The following is a 17,789-nucleotide window of genomic DNA, read 5'->3' as shown; positions in this document are numbered from 1 at the left end:
TCAGAGAATAATTAAAAGCATTTGCAGTCCCTCCAAAGTATAATAATGTCAGTGATATATTTAAGTGATTTAAACCAGCATGAAGCGTGGTTGATGCTTTTTTAAAAATCAAAATGCAACACCTGTTAGTATTTGTATTTGTTGTTATCACTTTGCATGGTGAGCCGAGCTTTGGGAGGAGTATGATGTTCTCTGGCTGTTCCCTTTTGTCTGATGTCCCAGTCTTCTCAACACAAGATTGCCCAGGCAGCTCTCCATCCACTTACAAAAAAGGTCTGTTGTGGGATAGCCGCTCAAGTGCTGGATCAACGTGTAAATACACTCAATATATCACGCATAAACAGAGACATGAGGCAAGAGGCTAGTGGTATATGTTGACAGAATCAATAAGTGTAAGATCTCTAAGGATATGTAAGGTCCATAAAGAGACACAGTAACCCTGAAGGTATGAGCTAGTGGGCATAAACCCACCCCTCAATACCTCGTTGGGATAGTCTCTGGACTACTATTACAATATGAGATGCACTCCATACTGCATATACATGAATATACTCACATTTGAGACTCCTTGATAAAGTGCAATCGCGCATGAAACGCGTAGGAGGGTTGCTATACCTCCGTTTTTTAATATAGACATAATAAAAAAAATGATTTCTGTTTTTGACCCACTTTCTTGGCTGTGCGCCATACTTTCACTTTTTGTCTCTACCTCCACTTACCTTTATTGGCCCGTTGGTAAGGACAGGGTGGCAAGAAGAGTAGCAGAAACACTATTTTGGACAAATACTCCCCCCAAAAAGGAGTTTAAGAACTTGTGCTTAATTAAAGAAACAAAATATCTGCTTTAGGCATAGTTACATTTGTTTAGGGAATCCAATTAGATTGTTAAATTCTATACGAATAGTTTTTTTGTCAGCTACCAGGGATAGCCACGAACAATGCACACTGCATCTGATTACCAGGAGTAACCATGCAGACTCAGCAATAATGACTGATGGGTTTTGCATATGCATGCTGATGTGATGTAAGGTAACAGCAGTAATATTGCACTTGGAGGTGATTGTAATATTAGCAGACTTGGATATCTTGAACCAACACCAAAGTAGTGGATGAATGATTGAGTCATCAAAGATGATTCTTCAGATGTCAAATGCCAGTGATTAGCAATTAAAAGAATAAAAACAGTAACCCTAACAATATCAACGTTTTTTAAATAACATGAATCTCGCACTTTGCGAGTACTTAGCGGTCAGTGGGATAGAATGCAGCCTTGCAGGACCTGAAATGAACAGGCAATATGCTAACAAAAAACGTTTTCTAACAACAAAAAATAACAATGGTAGTGTTGTTCCCTTGTTTCACTGGACAAAAAAAAATGGTAGTACGATACCCTTTATTGGACCAACAAACACTTCAATAAATGCCATCATACGACCTATTTTTTCCTTTTATTTTCTTTCACATGAACGGATGCTTTATGACAACATTGTTTTGTAAAAGGTGTAGTAAAGAAAGGACAGAACGGGTGTTGAAAATTGTGTTTAAATTGTTCTGACACTTTTCAAACCTCCACTTCATCACACTTTTGTTTACACTTCTCCCATTAATTGGGCAAATGCAGTTGATATAGCCAAGCGGTGCCATCTACTGCATTTATTCCCTCAGTTGCTGGCTCTGTAAGTGTCCCAACATACCACGTAGATTGTAAGCTCGGCAGGGATTTCCTTTCCTATTGTCTGATTTTGCTTGTTGTACTTATTGTATTATAATTCCCTGTACTGTACTTTTTCTTTTGTACTTTGTGGGTGCTACATAAAGATATACATACATAATGTTGGGTAGAAATGATACCACGCTTGGATAACTAATGTTTACAAATGGTCAGATTTCATGACGTTACAGACAACTTTGTGGACAAGGAAAACTACTGCATTGAACACTTCGATTTTTAATATAGAAAAATATATATAGAAATATATATATATAGAAAAACTCATCATTTGTACCCAAAAGATCTTTTTTTTTTTATATATATACTATTGTTAATGTTCGTCATTAGTGCTTGCATTCCCCAGAGATTGCAACTCTGTCACCAGCACAGCAGCAATCCTACAGGGCTACCAAGTCGCTTCCACTGCCCAAGCCACGTTGAGTCACATCACATGCGACAGAGACAGGATTTAAATATCCCACATGCCAATCCATTTGATAGTGACTCTCACCATAGAAAGGATTAAAGTACCAATTTAATTAGTAGCTTGCTGCTGTATTCAATACTGAATGAAACGAGGAATGTTATGGCTGCATGTTGACACTTTGAGAGGTTACCTCGGGTGTGTGCCTCGCAATTTCGCGTATTAAAGTTGCTGAATTTTTCTTCACATATTCATCAGCATCCTTCAGACATGTCAGGACAACGGGGAAAATTTCAGCTTCTACCACCATTTCTGCCAAATCCACGGAATGCTTTGCCATCTGGCTTAGTGCGGAAAGCACCTGGCGCTGTTAAACAAACGCGGATGTTAGTATACGCCGGTCCACAATCTAGAGGATTGCATGTGCATAACTTTGGAGTGATGCTTGCACAGAGGATTCGGAACTCTCACAGCTGCCACCAGTCTAAGTTCTTTCAAAATAAAAGCGGTCTCACATTTTAATCTGGTCTGTAACTGTTACTTATCTTTAACTGTGTATAAATGTATAACCTCTGTTCATCTAATGTAACCATGTATTGCCATCATAACTCTGTGCCCAGGACATACTTGAAGACGAGAGGTAACTCCCAATCTATTACTGCCTTTTAAAAAAAAATTGTAAATAAATACATCAAAGGGGGTGTTTAATTTAAAAACAAATTTACCTAAACACATTTAGCATGCAGGTCTCATTTATGGCTAAAGTGGGTCTACTGGTCCCATATATCTAATTAAGGTTATCAGTGGCTCAGCACTGCATTTCAATGTACTCACCTCTATTTATCCAGGATGAAATCAAGAAAAATCATGCAAGCAAAACTGGTCAAAGACAAAGTAAATCAATGTGAAAGCTATGCTTTGCAATTCAACTTTAATACATATTGTATTAGTGAATATAAGCAGAATAGGGTGAATTACAAAAAGCTACACAAAGCAGTCTCCCCAGATCACACAATTTATGTGCATAACTTACTCAAATTAGTTTACAACAAAATAAGGCTAGCCAGATGCACACAGCGTGTAAATAACGCAGAGAAATAATCCACTTCTGGTAACAAATATCACACAGGAAGTTATTTGAGCACATGTATAAAATGGGAACCATGGCACTGGCAACTCAAAGTGTCTTTTGTGGCTATTAGCTGGACTTTGCAGAGCAGCCACAAACCACTGTTAAGAAACAAAACAGACACCACAAAACAGAAAAGCTCATTCATTTCAATGAGAGTATAATAAAGACAACACAAAAATAAAGGCAGACCTGATAGCATAATAAAAACAAAATCATGCCTGCTACTAATGACTAGCAATCGCTACAAAAACGAACACACTATAAGAGTAAATGGAGTCTATGCCTTTATTCAGACATCTGTGCTCTTCGTGTAATGTGTCTGAGTTTTGCAGTCACTGCAGGCACTACTTACGAACATAAATAGCTATTTCCAAACCAAAATATATGAGAAGGGCCTGCTGTGTTACACAAACTGTCCCAGTTATCGAAACTGCAACAAAAAAAACCCCCCAGTGTACTGACCTTGTAAGCGTGCAAATGAAATAGTGTGCAGTTTAGTTACTGGGCTGTATACAGGCTAAACAAGCATAAACACATATCTGCCATTTGTCTATAGCAACAATAAAGGGGCAATTAATAATAGAAATGCCATTGCCATTTGACTCATATGCATGTAAAATAGGAATTGTGTGAAAGTTGTTATTCTCGTTTACGGTTGAATTTCACACTGAATGAAGTGCAAAAAAGAGAGCGCTCTGATGAGAAGACCCCTGTAATCCAGCCGTGCACACGTTCAGATACGTCAATCGTTATTTCTGTAATGTATTATTCCCATTTGAACAAGAACTAAAGCATACACGTCTACAAATTACTACAAGAACACAATTTATACTAAAATAACTGCTGAAGCGTTTGAGCATTACTGTATAATAATACATACTTTATTGATGGACATCTATTTTACAAATCAGGGTGCGTTACGAAGTTAGGCGCTGAATTAAATGAATGAATTGCATTTCACAATTGCACGTTTCACAATGTCTAAATATGCTTTTTATGCTAGATTATTTCCAGGAATTATTTGTAAAAAAAATGGCAATTTCTCACTTAGAAATATACATGTTTTCAGTGCGCCTCAATGTTCCACATATACACGCGCGCATATATTTGCTTCTGAGCTAGTCGATATTGGTAGGCGTGTGTATTTTGTATTTGTCATACGTTTTAAATGCAAAGAGAGATCGAAACAAGTACCTTGAGTTTAGCATCTGGATTGAGGATCATCTGAGCTAAGTGGGCAATCGCCCCAGCGTCCACTACCGTCTGTGCTAGCTCAGGAGAATGCTTTGAAATATCGCTCAGGGCTGAAGCTGCAATCCTTTTCAAAGCGATTTCTGGCTCCTGGATACAGAGGACTAGCAGGGGGACAGCTCCTGAATCCACCACAGCTTGTGACAGTTCTGGAGGTCCAAGAAGAGGTAATTAAGTAAGTACGGGTGACTGACCCTTGTGCAAGCCATTTTTCACCATGACAGACACAGCAAAGGAAAGAGGGGAGGGTGGACTTTGCTGTCTGGATATCTGCATTTCAAATCAGCCCTCCCAGTTTCCTGAAACCCATTTGGACCAATCCTTGGCTGAAAGGAACACTGGTCAATAGTTGGATCCCATTTACATGCACACATTTGAGGTAGATTAGGCTGAAATGGTTTGTTATTCTACTTGGGGAAAAAAAAGAAAAAAAGAGTAGACAGATGTCAGCTGTTTAAGCCCTGACTATTCTGTACTTATCAATAGGCTGCATTTTCTGCATGGTTAACAATAGAGAAAAATCAAAGCACCAACATTTTACCAAGCACGCCAATTACAAAGGGTTTTGTCCATTTCATGTTTCTGTTTTAAATTGTATGGGTAAAACATTACATGCACACTGAAAATTAACTGATTAACCTACTCCATTGGAAAAAACTTCCCAGTAATGAAAAGTTAAACAAAATAGTCACTTACACCATTAAATTACATTGTCATACATGGATATTTGTGTAGTAATCAGTTTGTGTTTTAAGCGTACCCCTTCACCTAAGTTTGGTCAACCTGTGAAACATCATATGTTCTGGTATAAGAAGAAATTACTTTGCAAGAAATTAGGTCTATTCTATTTTTCATTTTGTCCAAATCTGAAAAGCATTTTCTTATAAATAGAAAAAATAATAATTTCATGTATTTCTGAGAATATGGTTTTTTTTTATACATATTTGACAGGGCCATTGTCACATTTTATATGGGAATATAAGGAAAATTGTATCAGAATTTTTCCAGACAATTTGTGACACCATGTATATTTTGAAGAAAATATTAAATGTGTTTTTGAAATGTATTTAATTATAAAAATAAATATATTCAAAGCCACTATTTAAAAAGTATTACAAAGCAATCTATTACATTTAATACATGATCAATGTTTCCTACATTACAATATCAGCTTCTTTAAAATTATATCCTGTGCTTCATGTTTCGTTTTGGCATGGCTTGTGTTATTTTTCATTATTTGAATGATAAATAATAACATTAAACAGCGAGAAATGTGAATAAGTAGCTACTTTGGTTATATGTATAATGTGAGTATTGTGAAAGAAATTGATCAATCTTGTGCGTTGTAAAACAGAACATAGAAATATGTATTACTTTGATCACATTTATTAGAAATATTTTGGAATGGTTGCCGATACATTTATTTTTTAAATGTAATCAATGTGTGAAATGATATTTGCTTTGCAAAAGGTCTAATCTTGAAGATGAAATGGGAGTCGTTTTTCCAACTGTATCCCTCTACCTAAGGATGAAAACAATACTCTCAGAAAATCACCATCTACAGTACGTGAAAAAGAATGGACCAGCAACAAATGAAAACAAGTTACATTTGTTCTTCTAAACACTAAATTGGCTTGTCCTCACATTATCATGAGAAGTATGCTTACATAAAATACTAAAGGCTGGCTCTTCACCTCTATAAAGGAAAAGAGAAAAAGATTTGACTTTAGAACCTGCCCATACTGACCGTCAGCATGGTCATTGTATAAATACCAAACTATTCCGCTTCATTTTCTATTCTTTTTAAAAGAATTACCAAACCTCCAGAAACTTTAGTACATACAGTTAAAAAAAAAATATGCTAAATGATGATTTCATTGGATTAGAAATACAATTTCTTGCATTCGGAGAACAGAACTTGTGTGTCTTAAATAACAGCCTTTTGACGAAAAAATAAAAAATAAATGGAGTTGAACAAAAGCAGATAAAATGTCCCACCTGCTATTGTACTCAGTCATGATCATTTAGCTTTCTGGGCTGTTAAAACACAAGTTCAACATACATTTCAGCTTTAGCTACTGTGCAGTATATGTATACATTGGAGGAGGGGCCGCCAGCCTGTGGCCTGGGCTGGCATTTTGGTATGGCCCCCGCGTGATGGAGCAGAAAAGAACCGACCGAAAAATCGTTTAAGGAAAGGAACAATACGAAATCCTTCAAATTAAAAAACATGGAAGGGGAAATTTATGAATATTAACATACATTTTGAAAACGAACACAATTTTAATAACTTTTATAAATCGAATCAATTTAAATAATTAAATTACGTTTAAAGTTATTCCCTATATTTGGTTTTGTGAGCAGACGTTTTTGACAATGAACGTTGTTAAAAAATAAGTACAGATCTGTGCTGACAGACGCTCATGTTACCTGAAATGCACGTTCAGAGATCACATTGAGACATTTTACCTACATTTTTTTATTTTTCTATTAGGCTTTCAAGTTCTCCTCAATAAAATATATGGTCATATTTTCATATTTTTATTATCCTGGTTTACTTTTGGCACTATCTAATTTAGGTTAAGCTATTCATTTAAACCAGATGTAGGGGGCCGCAAGACATGGCCCACCACAATATTTCTGTCCCTTTATTAGCATGCCTGAAAAAAAGGTCGGCCACCCGTGCTTTAGAGACATACCGATGTGAACACAAGGCTGGATTTCAACATATTTCTCTGCAAGCATTTTAAAGTACAAGTTTAAAGAGAAACCTAATAATCACGGAAAGCACATAGGGACGGCACCCTGAAAATGTACATATCGGCTACAAAGCACCACGTGCTATTTTCTCCCAGAGCACAAGGTTTATTTACAAATGGCTGCAGGGCGTCGGTGAAAATCGGCTCTAATTGACCCAAAAGTGAGGTCATTTAAAGGGAACCGCAGAGAGTTTCAATAATAGGGTTTCTGTCAATTGGCTGCAGCAATTATTTTCTTAAACTGTTTATTTAGTATTTATTTAAAAAAAAGGTTAAGAGGTATATGTAGGGAAGGAATACAGAAATAAAAAGGACGGAGGGCGTAAAGGGGGTACGAAAAACTGTTAATCACGTCATTGGTAACATGTAACATTGTGCCTGTATTATATGGACACTGCCTTTTTCTTTCTTTAGGATATTATCCTAAACAAAAGAAGGTCCAGTTTAACGCTATCAAAAAGAGAGGGAAAAAACATGGTCAGTGTCTCAAGGGAGGGGAAGAAGGCATTGAACAGCAATTAATGTGTTTGCTTAAATGAATATGATAGGCTTGCACAATAACAATAAATATACATTTAAAGACACCTTGTGAGTAATATATATATATACACACACTTTCATGGTTCCCACCTAAGGAAGAGCTGCAGCAATGTTAATGTATTGCAAAAAAAAAAAGCATTTATCAATAGTTGTAACCTTCAGAATAAATATATAGAGAAGGAGGGGACCTCGCTCAAACTGTGTCTAACTGTGTGCTGCCTGGAAAATGCTGAAAGCAAACTAAGTACACAGGGGTACTTGGAGAAAAAGGATTCCTTTATAGACGCACCACAGTACGGTAATATTAGTATAATTAAAAATAATCTTTAATTAGCAAAATAGTTTTAAAAAAAACTGAGCATCCAATATTCTAACAAATATATAAACTTATACATAAAAATTAACAATGGGTCACTTGGCATCCACGCCTGTCTGGAGCTAGGTACAGAAACAAATACCCCCGTCTAAACCACGTAAGTGTACACGCTGAGTAATAAATGTATGTACCTATAAATGTATCTATAAGTACCTATAGAGCAGTATATGGCCAGTAAAGCATTTGGACATATGTGGTTAAAGGTACCACCCCTCTGTAAATGAACCCCCTCTTGCCTAAGATTAATTATCAGGCTGGCTATAGGAGTTGGGATTTAACTACAGTGTCAAGAACGTCAGAATAAATGGCTAACACGTAAACGCTCTAACACTATCTCACCACACAAATAATGAAGAATATGTGAAACATAAAATACAATTTGAAGACCATAATAAGTGTTGGCAGATTTGCAACAAGGTTGTTATAACCGTATCAATGATGCATAGATGTTAATTGCTGTACAGTTAATTATTATATACAAAATAAATGGTAGGTAGCCATGAACATGGTCAAACCACAGAAGCAAAGACCGAACCACAAGAGGTGATTAACAGCTTTCAAAAGCGTGGTTACTGCATCTCGCTTGTTTAATAGTTTATACTTTATGTACTGTACCTAGCCTACAAATCGTCCGTGATGCCAACTGGGACATCATGTCACAGTAACCAAGTGTTAAGGCTCACAACTTAGAATTGTGTACTTTAATCTGGCCTTTTATATACAGTATATTGAAAGGCAGGGTTGCAGACCTGTCTGAGACATGTGAATGTGCTCACAAGTGATATTCTTTATTGGCTATATGCTAACGGTGGAGGTTTTCTGTCGCCCTTTTCACCCACCGTAACTTAAAATGTTTATGGAAAACCTACCCAGCCTTGAAAATGGCAACACCAGTACAACCAACCTCACACTGATGAGACCCATTAAGGTTGAAACATGCCTGTGAGTGGTTTGACTGGTTTTGCATCTAATCCCATGCTGTGCTTAAAAGCTGTCTGAACAGCAGAGCATTTGCTTATATGGGTTCCATGTAAATGGATTTAAGGCAAAGGGTGACACATTGTGTGCTCATTTGCATGTCATTTGCCAGAATCCTTTGCTGCAGTAGAAGCACTGAATGCTAGGTGATAATGGTTGAAAGGCAGGGTTGCAGACCTGTCTAAGATATGTGAATGTGCTCACAAGTGATATTCTTTATTGGCTATATGCTAATGGTGGAGATTTTCTGACTCCTTTTTCACCCACCATTACTTAAAATGTATATATATAAAAAATAAAAAACGAATAGACGATACCGTTCTGTGGCTAACGAAATGCTTTTATTTGTGCGAGCTTTCGAGATACACTGATCTCTTCTTCCGGCGGTGTTACAAAAAGCAAGAGAGGTTTTTACTTTAAAACAGTGCACTTGGAATGTATCTGTGACTGAAGCCTATTCCTCCCCCCTGTGCAGTATGCGATTTATGGCTTGAGGTGTTAAATGGTCCCTGAATGTTAGTGATGTAAGAGTATGTGTGTCTATGTATGTGTGTAAATATAAATGTATAAAGCGCCCACAGTGTATACAGCGCTTTACAAAAGGTGTGTGTGGAGGGGGAGTATATACACATACACATTTACAATCCGCACTGCCATTCCTTCTCTAAATCATCGGCCATAGATTGTTATCTGGGTTCACATCAGTTTTAAACTCATGGAATATTTTGTAAATCAGCATTGCTTTCCCTGAGGAAGAGGGAAAAAAATCTCTCGAAAACCTGTCCTATAATATTAATTTAGTCCAAATAAAAAATGTGTCACCTAATAATATTGTAACTGGACTAACATGGCTATTTAGCTATATATAAGAATCAATTATGACGATTGTCATTTTATCAGTTATGCAGAAGAGTGTGTGGCAAGAGTGTGTGGCAAGCTCAAAACCCAACACAGTATTATATATTTATATATTTAATAGTGCCAACTTGTGTGCTACTGGAAAACTGACCTCGTTTTCCCGTTGTGTATGTAAAACATTCATATTTGCCCAACTAGAAATTCTACATGTTTATATTTGTAATCATTTATATTTCCCCCTTAAATTCAAATTTGTTCAATGCTTTTTTGCCATTTACAATACCTAGAGACTTCTTTGCAAACTTTATTTGTGTGAACAGCAATACCCGTCTAACAACTAGTGGTTCAAAAGGGGGGCTGTGTTTTTGCTTTGCTTTTTTTGTAAAGTAGTACTCTGGGGTTGTCAATTAAAAAGTAGTGGGGTTTAGTACCGCATAGCGCCATCATTCGTCGACTGCTACACCCAGCGTGCTCATGCTAGAGCAGGACTATAACCCTGTGAGGGCAACATCTACAGAGAAGAACTTTTTTTCTTTTTTATAAACTGGGGTTTTACTATTGGAAACCTCACCGTTAAGAAGCTGATGAGAAGCTGTGGCACCAAAGGGTGCCAATAGCAGTAACATGTTTAAGGGAATGCAGCGGGTGATTAATACCCATTTTTACCAAAATCTGACAACTATTTTAAGCTATTTATAACATGATGAGTAGAGATTGGGAGGTGTTTCATTTCCACTGGCTTCTTCCTTTTGTGTGATGTAATTGTGGGACTTCACAAGAGTTGCACCAGAAAACCTCACTCAACAGCCCTTCTTACCCTCCTTACCTTTACTGATAAGGACAGGGGGAATAAGGGTAGAGGAAGCCATTGAATGACAAACACTCCACCATTATGAGGCCCCAGAGAAAATTGATTTACGTGCAATTTCCAAAGCAACAAAAGCAGGCAAATCTTTGATTTAGGGATAATAACATTTGTTGAAGGAAGTCAACTGCAATGTTGAATTGTTTATAAAATGTTCTTCTTTTCATCAGCTACCAGCAAATGCATTTTTAAATAATACAATTTCTCTGGAATCACTGGGTCTCAATGTGTAGGGTAACCACAGTCTTTCACAAAGAGACTCCATAGTGCAGTACCGTCCCAGAAAATACAGCATGTCATTCCTGGGGTGAGGGTTTCTGTTCTAAACCCTGCGAGTGACAGAGAGGCCGGGGAAGCAATATTTTGCTGGTCTCTGTGTCACATAAGGCAGGGGTGCTCAACCCCAGTCCTCAAGTCCCCCAACCGTTCCGGTTTTAAGGATAGCCCAGCTTCAGCACTGGTGGCTCAAGCAGTGGCTCAGTCAGAGGCTCAGTCTCTGAGCAGCACTGACATAAAGGGGTTATTTCATTCCATTTGCTAGTAGAAAACCTCAACATTTATACAAGAGTTATGAAATCATCTACCATTCTGTAAACCAATGTTGTCCTATTTCAAAAGAGTCAAGTGTCAACCAGGGCCACTTAGGGCTGCTTGTTTACATGTAGCACACACTGAGTAAACAATGCAAGTGAGCGTTGTTATTATTAATAATAAGCACCTTCTCTCCGTCTGCTTTGCACTTGTCTTCATCCTTCTCGCAGCTCTTTACTGTACAACAGCCCCATGTATTTCCTTTCCTGCCTACTGTGCCATATCTGTAGTGACCGAAGCAGAAGGAAATGCCTTTGGGAGCTGCAGTCAGTCCAGACCACAAGTTTCGGTATCTAGTATAAGCTAGGGGGGGTGGGGTCCTCCTTTTTTTCTTGCAGTGGTATAACTTTTTTTTTTTCCATCTCGTTATCCACAGTAAAGTATTTCTGTTTCCATTGTGTGAGTTGGCAATTGGCCATCTAGGTGAGTAAGTATGGAGTCGGTTCACACAGGTGTGGAACCTCTGGAGATTTTCAGAATGTTGGATCACAGAAGGATATAATCACCTCCCATGACCTTTGGACTCTGGTTTTCCAGAATCGCTGTTCCAGACTACCATAAATAACTTGAGCTGACCATACACCACAACAGAGTTTTTTTTCTTCAACAGCACAAATGAGATTAAGCATAATCCCTCAGTTTCTTGTAAAGTTCATAGCCATGTAAACCCTCCACCCCTGCAGTCCATCAAGATTACAAAACCAATGAATTTACAGGTTTCTAAATAGTAACTGTAGGTTTGCATTATAATGAAACGGAACACCCTCGTTTCATGTAGCAATTCTTCCCATTGTAATTTACTTTTTACAACGGAGCAATTTTTTAGGTTTGATTCATTAAACCAAAAAATTTGTCATCCTCAAACTAACTTGATGAGTCTGTAAATGAATTTTATTCCATATGTTCTATTGTCGCCATTTCTTTAAAACTTGCTTAGACTTTAGCAGTTCAGTTACTGTTCAATGTATTCTTTTTATAGAAAAATGTGGGATTGGGTAGTTGCCACTGATGGCAGAAGCTTGTTGGCTTAATTCTAGCCTTAGCCAGTTATCTCCCTAGAATTCACTTTCCCCACCCTAAATCGAAAGTAATAATAATAATAATAATAATAATAATGTTATTGTTCCTTTCTCTTTTGAAGACTACCATCATGCAAGCCAATGCTCTATATACTGTACGTGCCCCTGGTAACTGACTTACTGTGTTGTTTTATAATGCCTATAGCCTATAGGAATCAGGAGTTTTCCACTAAATCACATCCTACAGGATTTACAAAACAGCGTGTTGCAGGCGACTACAGCAGTGTTAGGGTTAAACATTAATATGTATGCAGCATCAATTGTGTCTGTGTAGAATCACTGCTGTACCTACGTAGCCATAGAAACAGCACACAAGTCATGAAAGTTCTAGCATGCAAAGACAGTCTGTTAGAAATGATGTAACCCACTACATACATACATACATACATACATACATACATACATACATACATACATACATACATACATACCTGCATTATGTCGTGCAATATAGCCAAGTGCCCAGGCTGCAGCTTCCTTAACTCCTGGATCAAAGTCTTCTAGGCATATCACCAGCATATCCACTGCTCCACAATCAACTATTGACTGAGCTAACTGAGGAGAATGTTTAGCAACTGCTCTCAGTACAAATGCTGCTGCTTTTTTGTAAAAGCGCTAAAGGGAAAAGAAAAGAAAAAATCTTAAAAAGGCAACAACAAAAAAGGCCATGAAATCCAGTGTTACTCCACTCTGTCTACTCTGATAACTTATAGTGTATATATATATATATATATATATCTTAATATATAAAATCGAAAGGTTGGTACTAGCTGCGGTGAATCTGATTGGTCCGTGGCCACCCCGACTCTCATTGGCCAAGAGGTACGCCCCACTGTGACACACCTCCCACATGACTCTCATTGGCCAAAAGTTACAGTGACATCACTGACACACACCTACTTCACTCTCACACACTTGCACTGACAGCATACGCCCACAGAACCCCTGCGGACTCCTTGGTAAGTTTACAACACACACACACAGTCACTGTCATCCCACACATATAGTCACTGTCATCCCACAACTCACAGTCATGCTGTCACCCCTGTGTACACACACTCCACACACTCACTGTCAACCCACACACTCACACTGACCACAGTCATCCCACAACTCACAGTCATGCTGTCACCCCTGTGTACACACTGCTTACTCCCCTGTAGCTAACACTCATGCTTACTCCCCTGTGCACATGGCCCGACAAACACACACACACGACAACACTACCACGCACGATGAACACTCCCTGTAGCCCTGCACTCTACCTTTATGCCTTACTAAAAACACATATATTACAATAAATATATATTAAAATAATGGCGTGCGCAGTCCACTGCCCCCCCCTCCTGTCCACTGTCCCCCCCCCCTCCTAGCGGGAAATTTAACTCACGGGCAACGCCGGGTCTCTCAGCTAGTATATATATATATATAATATATATATAAATAAAATAAAAATATTACTTGTGGGACCATTCACATGTCTTAGACAGGTCTGCAACCCTGCCTTTCAACCATTATCAACTAGTGTACAGTGCTTCCACTGCAGCAAGGGATTCTGGGAAATGACATGCAAATGAGCACACAGTGCCACCTTTTGTCTTAAATCCATTATTATATGAAACCCTTAAGCCAACACTCGCTGTTTTAAACACAGCTTTAAAACATAGCCTGGGATGAGATGCAGAGCCAGTGAACCCACTCACAGACAGACTGTTTCGACCTTGTGGGTCTCATCAGTGTGAGGTTGGTTGTACTGGTTTGCAATTTAAGACTTGAGTCTTCACCACACATTATTTAGGTTATGGTGGGTGAAAAGGTGATTAAAAACCCTCCACCGTAGTGGAGTGCTGCAGTGGAAGCACAGTATGCTAGGTGATAATGGCGAAAACCAGGGTTGCAGACCTGTCAAAGGGCTGTAATATAGTGCGCACTCAACAATTAGAATTGGCTGTGTCCAGGCCTGGCGTTCTTCAGCCGCGCGCACGGCAGTGAGTGGTGGCACGGCAGATCACAGCAAATACATGACAATTTATATTTTCGCGCTGCTGCCACGCCACGTGACGCTGCCATGCCAATCACAGCACAGCTATCGCTGACATCTATAGCCACACCCTAGCCGCACACGCCCCTGCTTGCAATATATAAACGCAACACCGAGCGCGCGCGCGCACCAACTCCTACTATATAATAAGCCTAAGGTTTTGTCCCTGCTGGCGCCGAGCGTGGGTGTCCTTTAAATTTTCACAAGCGCTCGCGGGGGTGGGGGGGGAGGAGGGACAATGCAGGGGAAGCTGAGCCCGCTTGTAAGTATGAAAAATTTGTTTATGTAAGCGCAGAGCGCCGGTGAGTGTGTGCCCGCACATACGCGGGCGCGCATCGCGTGAGCGGGAACTTGCATATATATGCAAGTCACCTCGCCAAGCACTGCCCGCTCAGCGCGAGCGGGGACGCAGCCTTAGACCTCGGCCAGGCTCCCCGTTGGCGTGCTGAGGCGCGCTGAGGCTCAGGGAAAGCGGGTGCTTTCCCTGGCCTTGCAGGTGCTTTCCCTGCGCGCTGTCAGGGGGCGGGCTGGGGGCAGGCCGGGCCAGTGGCGTCACGGAGCTGGTTCGCCCTCATTGGGCGAACCGCTCACGTGACCGGCCCTGCGCGCCGGCAAGCGGGGAAATTTTAAAATTCCCTAAGACCTACGCTTCTGCGCGCTTGCGGAAGCGTAGGCGAGCCCCTACTAAAGCCGCTCTAATTGCGGCTGTAGGGCTCAGTGCTGAGCGGGAGCGCGCCTCCGCCAGCAAGCAGTAAGCATGGCCGAGGCCTTAAACATGTGAATGTGCTCACAAGTAATATTTTTTTATGCTATACGGTGTAGGGTTTTGAGCCATCTTTTTCACCCACCATAACACATTATATATTTAATGTATAAAGTAAAATCTCATACAAAAAAAGACAAAATGTAGAAGCATGTAAAAAGGATAAAACACCTTAACTTAAATAAATATGTATATATATACTGTATACACATACATATTTATTTAGTTAAGGTGTTTTATCCTTTTTACATACTTCTACATTTTGTCTTTTTTTGTATGAGGTTTTACTTTGCAGCTGCTAGCAACACAGAAGCATGCAACAAAACTTCACATGAGCCTTACCGACCTAAACAAATACATTTCACAACCAGAAACAAGTCCACAGCTAGTGCAAAAATGACACGAAGAATGTGGTATCTTTTTTATTGCACTGTTTGGCATATGGAAAATATTATAATCACCTACTCCTTTTCCTCTGCTAAATCCTGCATTATTACTGCCTGTGGCGCTTTCCACTTTCTGTATGATGTACAGTAAAAAATATTATACAATATAAAAACAAGGTTTACATTCTATATCCCCTATTCAATATCCTGTGAAATGGTCTTCCCCGTGCTGGCCAAGATTTTAGTATTTCACAGGAGACAGTGACTTCTTTGAACACTGTTTAATATCAGACTAAAAACAACTACATGACTACTTACAGAATCTATATGCTAGCTCTAGAAACCTTATTGGTATGGTACTACAGGAAATATCCCAGCATCGATCTACACATGTCCCTACTAGGGATACTATTGTCTAATGATCTTCAGTCTTCACAGAACGTCTTGTAATTTGTTCCTGCTCTTCCCACCCCCTCCCTCCCTCCCGTTTCACCAAATGATTATACAAGTTCATGTTTCATGTGAATTGCTTCTTTGTCTCAGCATCCAAAACACTTGGAGCTGGGACTAAAACAAGGCTGATCTTGTTTCAATGCTGATATGTTAACTAAGAACATGTATTTAACATTTCAGTACTAGTTTTTGATGTATTTGTTGAAGCAGTAGTGCCAGCGACTTGACCGCTTTCTAGACGTGGCCACGCCGGTAGTGCTGCTGAAGCCTGTCAGATTGACTCTTTTATCCTGTGTATATATAGGCTGCCAGCATCCCATTTCCCACTGACCCTACTGGCAGCAGGAGGTGCTCAGAAACAGAAAGGGACAATTAGCAGCGGCTGTTTCAACGCGGCCATGCAGCAGCTGAGTGACAGTGGGCCGCAGCAGGTAGGTGTTTTTTTAGGGTTAGGATTAGGGTTTAAAGCTTTTAGGGTGAACGGTTAGGGTTTTTAGGATAAGGGGTTGTATTACCTGTGGCGGTAAATTATCTTGGCGGCCAAATGTCTTGGCGGTGAACCGGCTGCGGTGAAACGACCTGGCCTCCTCAGAAAGCCTTGTATTGGTGGGTGAGCCAAGGTTGAAAGTACATATGCTCACTCGGGATCCTGCAATGTGTGCTCAGGCCCAAATAATCACAAAGTCACAGAGGGTGACGCTTCTGATGACATCAGAGACACATGTAGCGAACTACTTCTATACAAACTGGCCAGACAAGAGATCATTGTTGCTTTAACTCATTAGTGCTTGCAACGCATAAATAATGGAATACATTGTAGGTGTTTCAGCATCGAAAGGGTTAACCCTGCATGCACGATGAATGACAAAACGACATCGTAAAATAAAAACACTCAGTGATTTAACACATTCTCTTGTATTTTTATCATTTGTTTATTTACATCTAATATGCTTATCAGCTTTCTAAATTTATGTCGCCAACAACCTATACTGAAATAGCATAGAAAAGAGAAAATGTAAAATAAAAAGGAATATACGTAGCATTGCTCATGGGATGCAATGCTGGGGCAAATATAATAAATGCATCACTTATATCAACACAAGGACTATCATTATTCTTTCAATTGATTTTTCTTTTATACGTCACTTTCAAATGAATTTGTTTTCTTTCATACATCAGGTGCAGATTTTTGCGGAAGCATTGCACCAATTTTACTCTTTGAGGTAATAAAAAGGTATTACATTCAACTAAGGAAACTGCAAAAGAAAAAAGAAAGGATAAAGTTGCCAGAACTGGGCATGCGGACTCCACAGCGCTTTAAAAATGCAGTGGCACCCGCTTGGGGTGTAGGCAGAAAACACTCCACATGAAGCTTGCGGTCAGGAAAGATAATAAGTAAATAGAATGGAGACTAGTTATCAATGTCTCCCAAATGTAAAACCTGTTAAAAACAAAAAACAAAACCTATTAAAGAAAAATATTCTTTTAACGGGAATTCTTTCCACGAACTCTGTGCTGCCACTAGTTTCGTTTCAGTTTTGCAGCTGAGAGAATTTGATCAATAGCCCCATACTGTATATTT

General features: G+C 39.2%; 1 protein-coding gene across 2 annotated transcripts in view; it reads right to left on the bottom strand.

Annotated features, from left to right (window-relative positions):
- The window catches only part of SPAG6 (sperm associated antigen 6), a 108,345-nt gene that overhangs the window by 29,628 nt on the left and 60,928 nt on the right, over positions 1-17,789 (bottom strand). The window contains exons 5-7 of one of the 2 annotated variants that reach the window (XM_075587557.1): positions 12,996-13,179; positions 4,462-4,667; positions 2,329-2,502 (exon numbers count right to left, since the gene is read on the bottom strand). In XM_075587557.1, coding sequence (XP_075443672.1) covers positions 2,329-2,502; positions 4,462-4,667; positions 12,996-13,179 — 564 coding nt within the window. The remainder of the gene's footprint in view (positions 1-2,328; positions 2,503-4,461; positions 4,668-12,995; positions 13,180-17,789) is intronic. The other variant, XM_075587558.1, reaches the window with a different exon arrangement.

This window comes from Ascaphus truei, chromosome 2, assembly GCF_040206685.1.
Source record: "Ascaphus truei isolate aAscTru1 chromosome 2, aAscTru1.hap1, whole genome shotgun sequence".
NCBI classification, from domain to species: Eukaryota; Metazoa; Chordata; class Amphibia; order Anura; family Ascaphidae; genus Ascaphus; species Ascaphus truei.
This window is presented reverse-complemented; position numbering and strand designations above follow the sequence as displayed.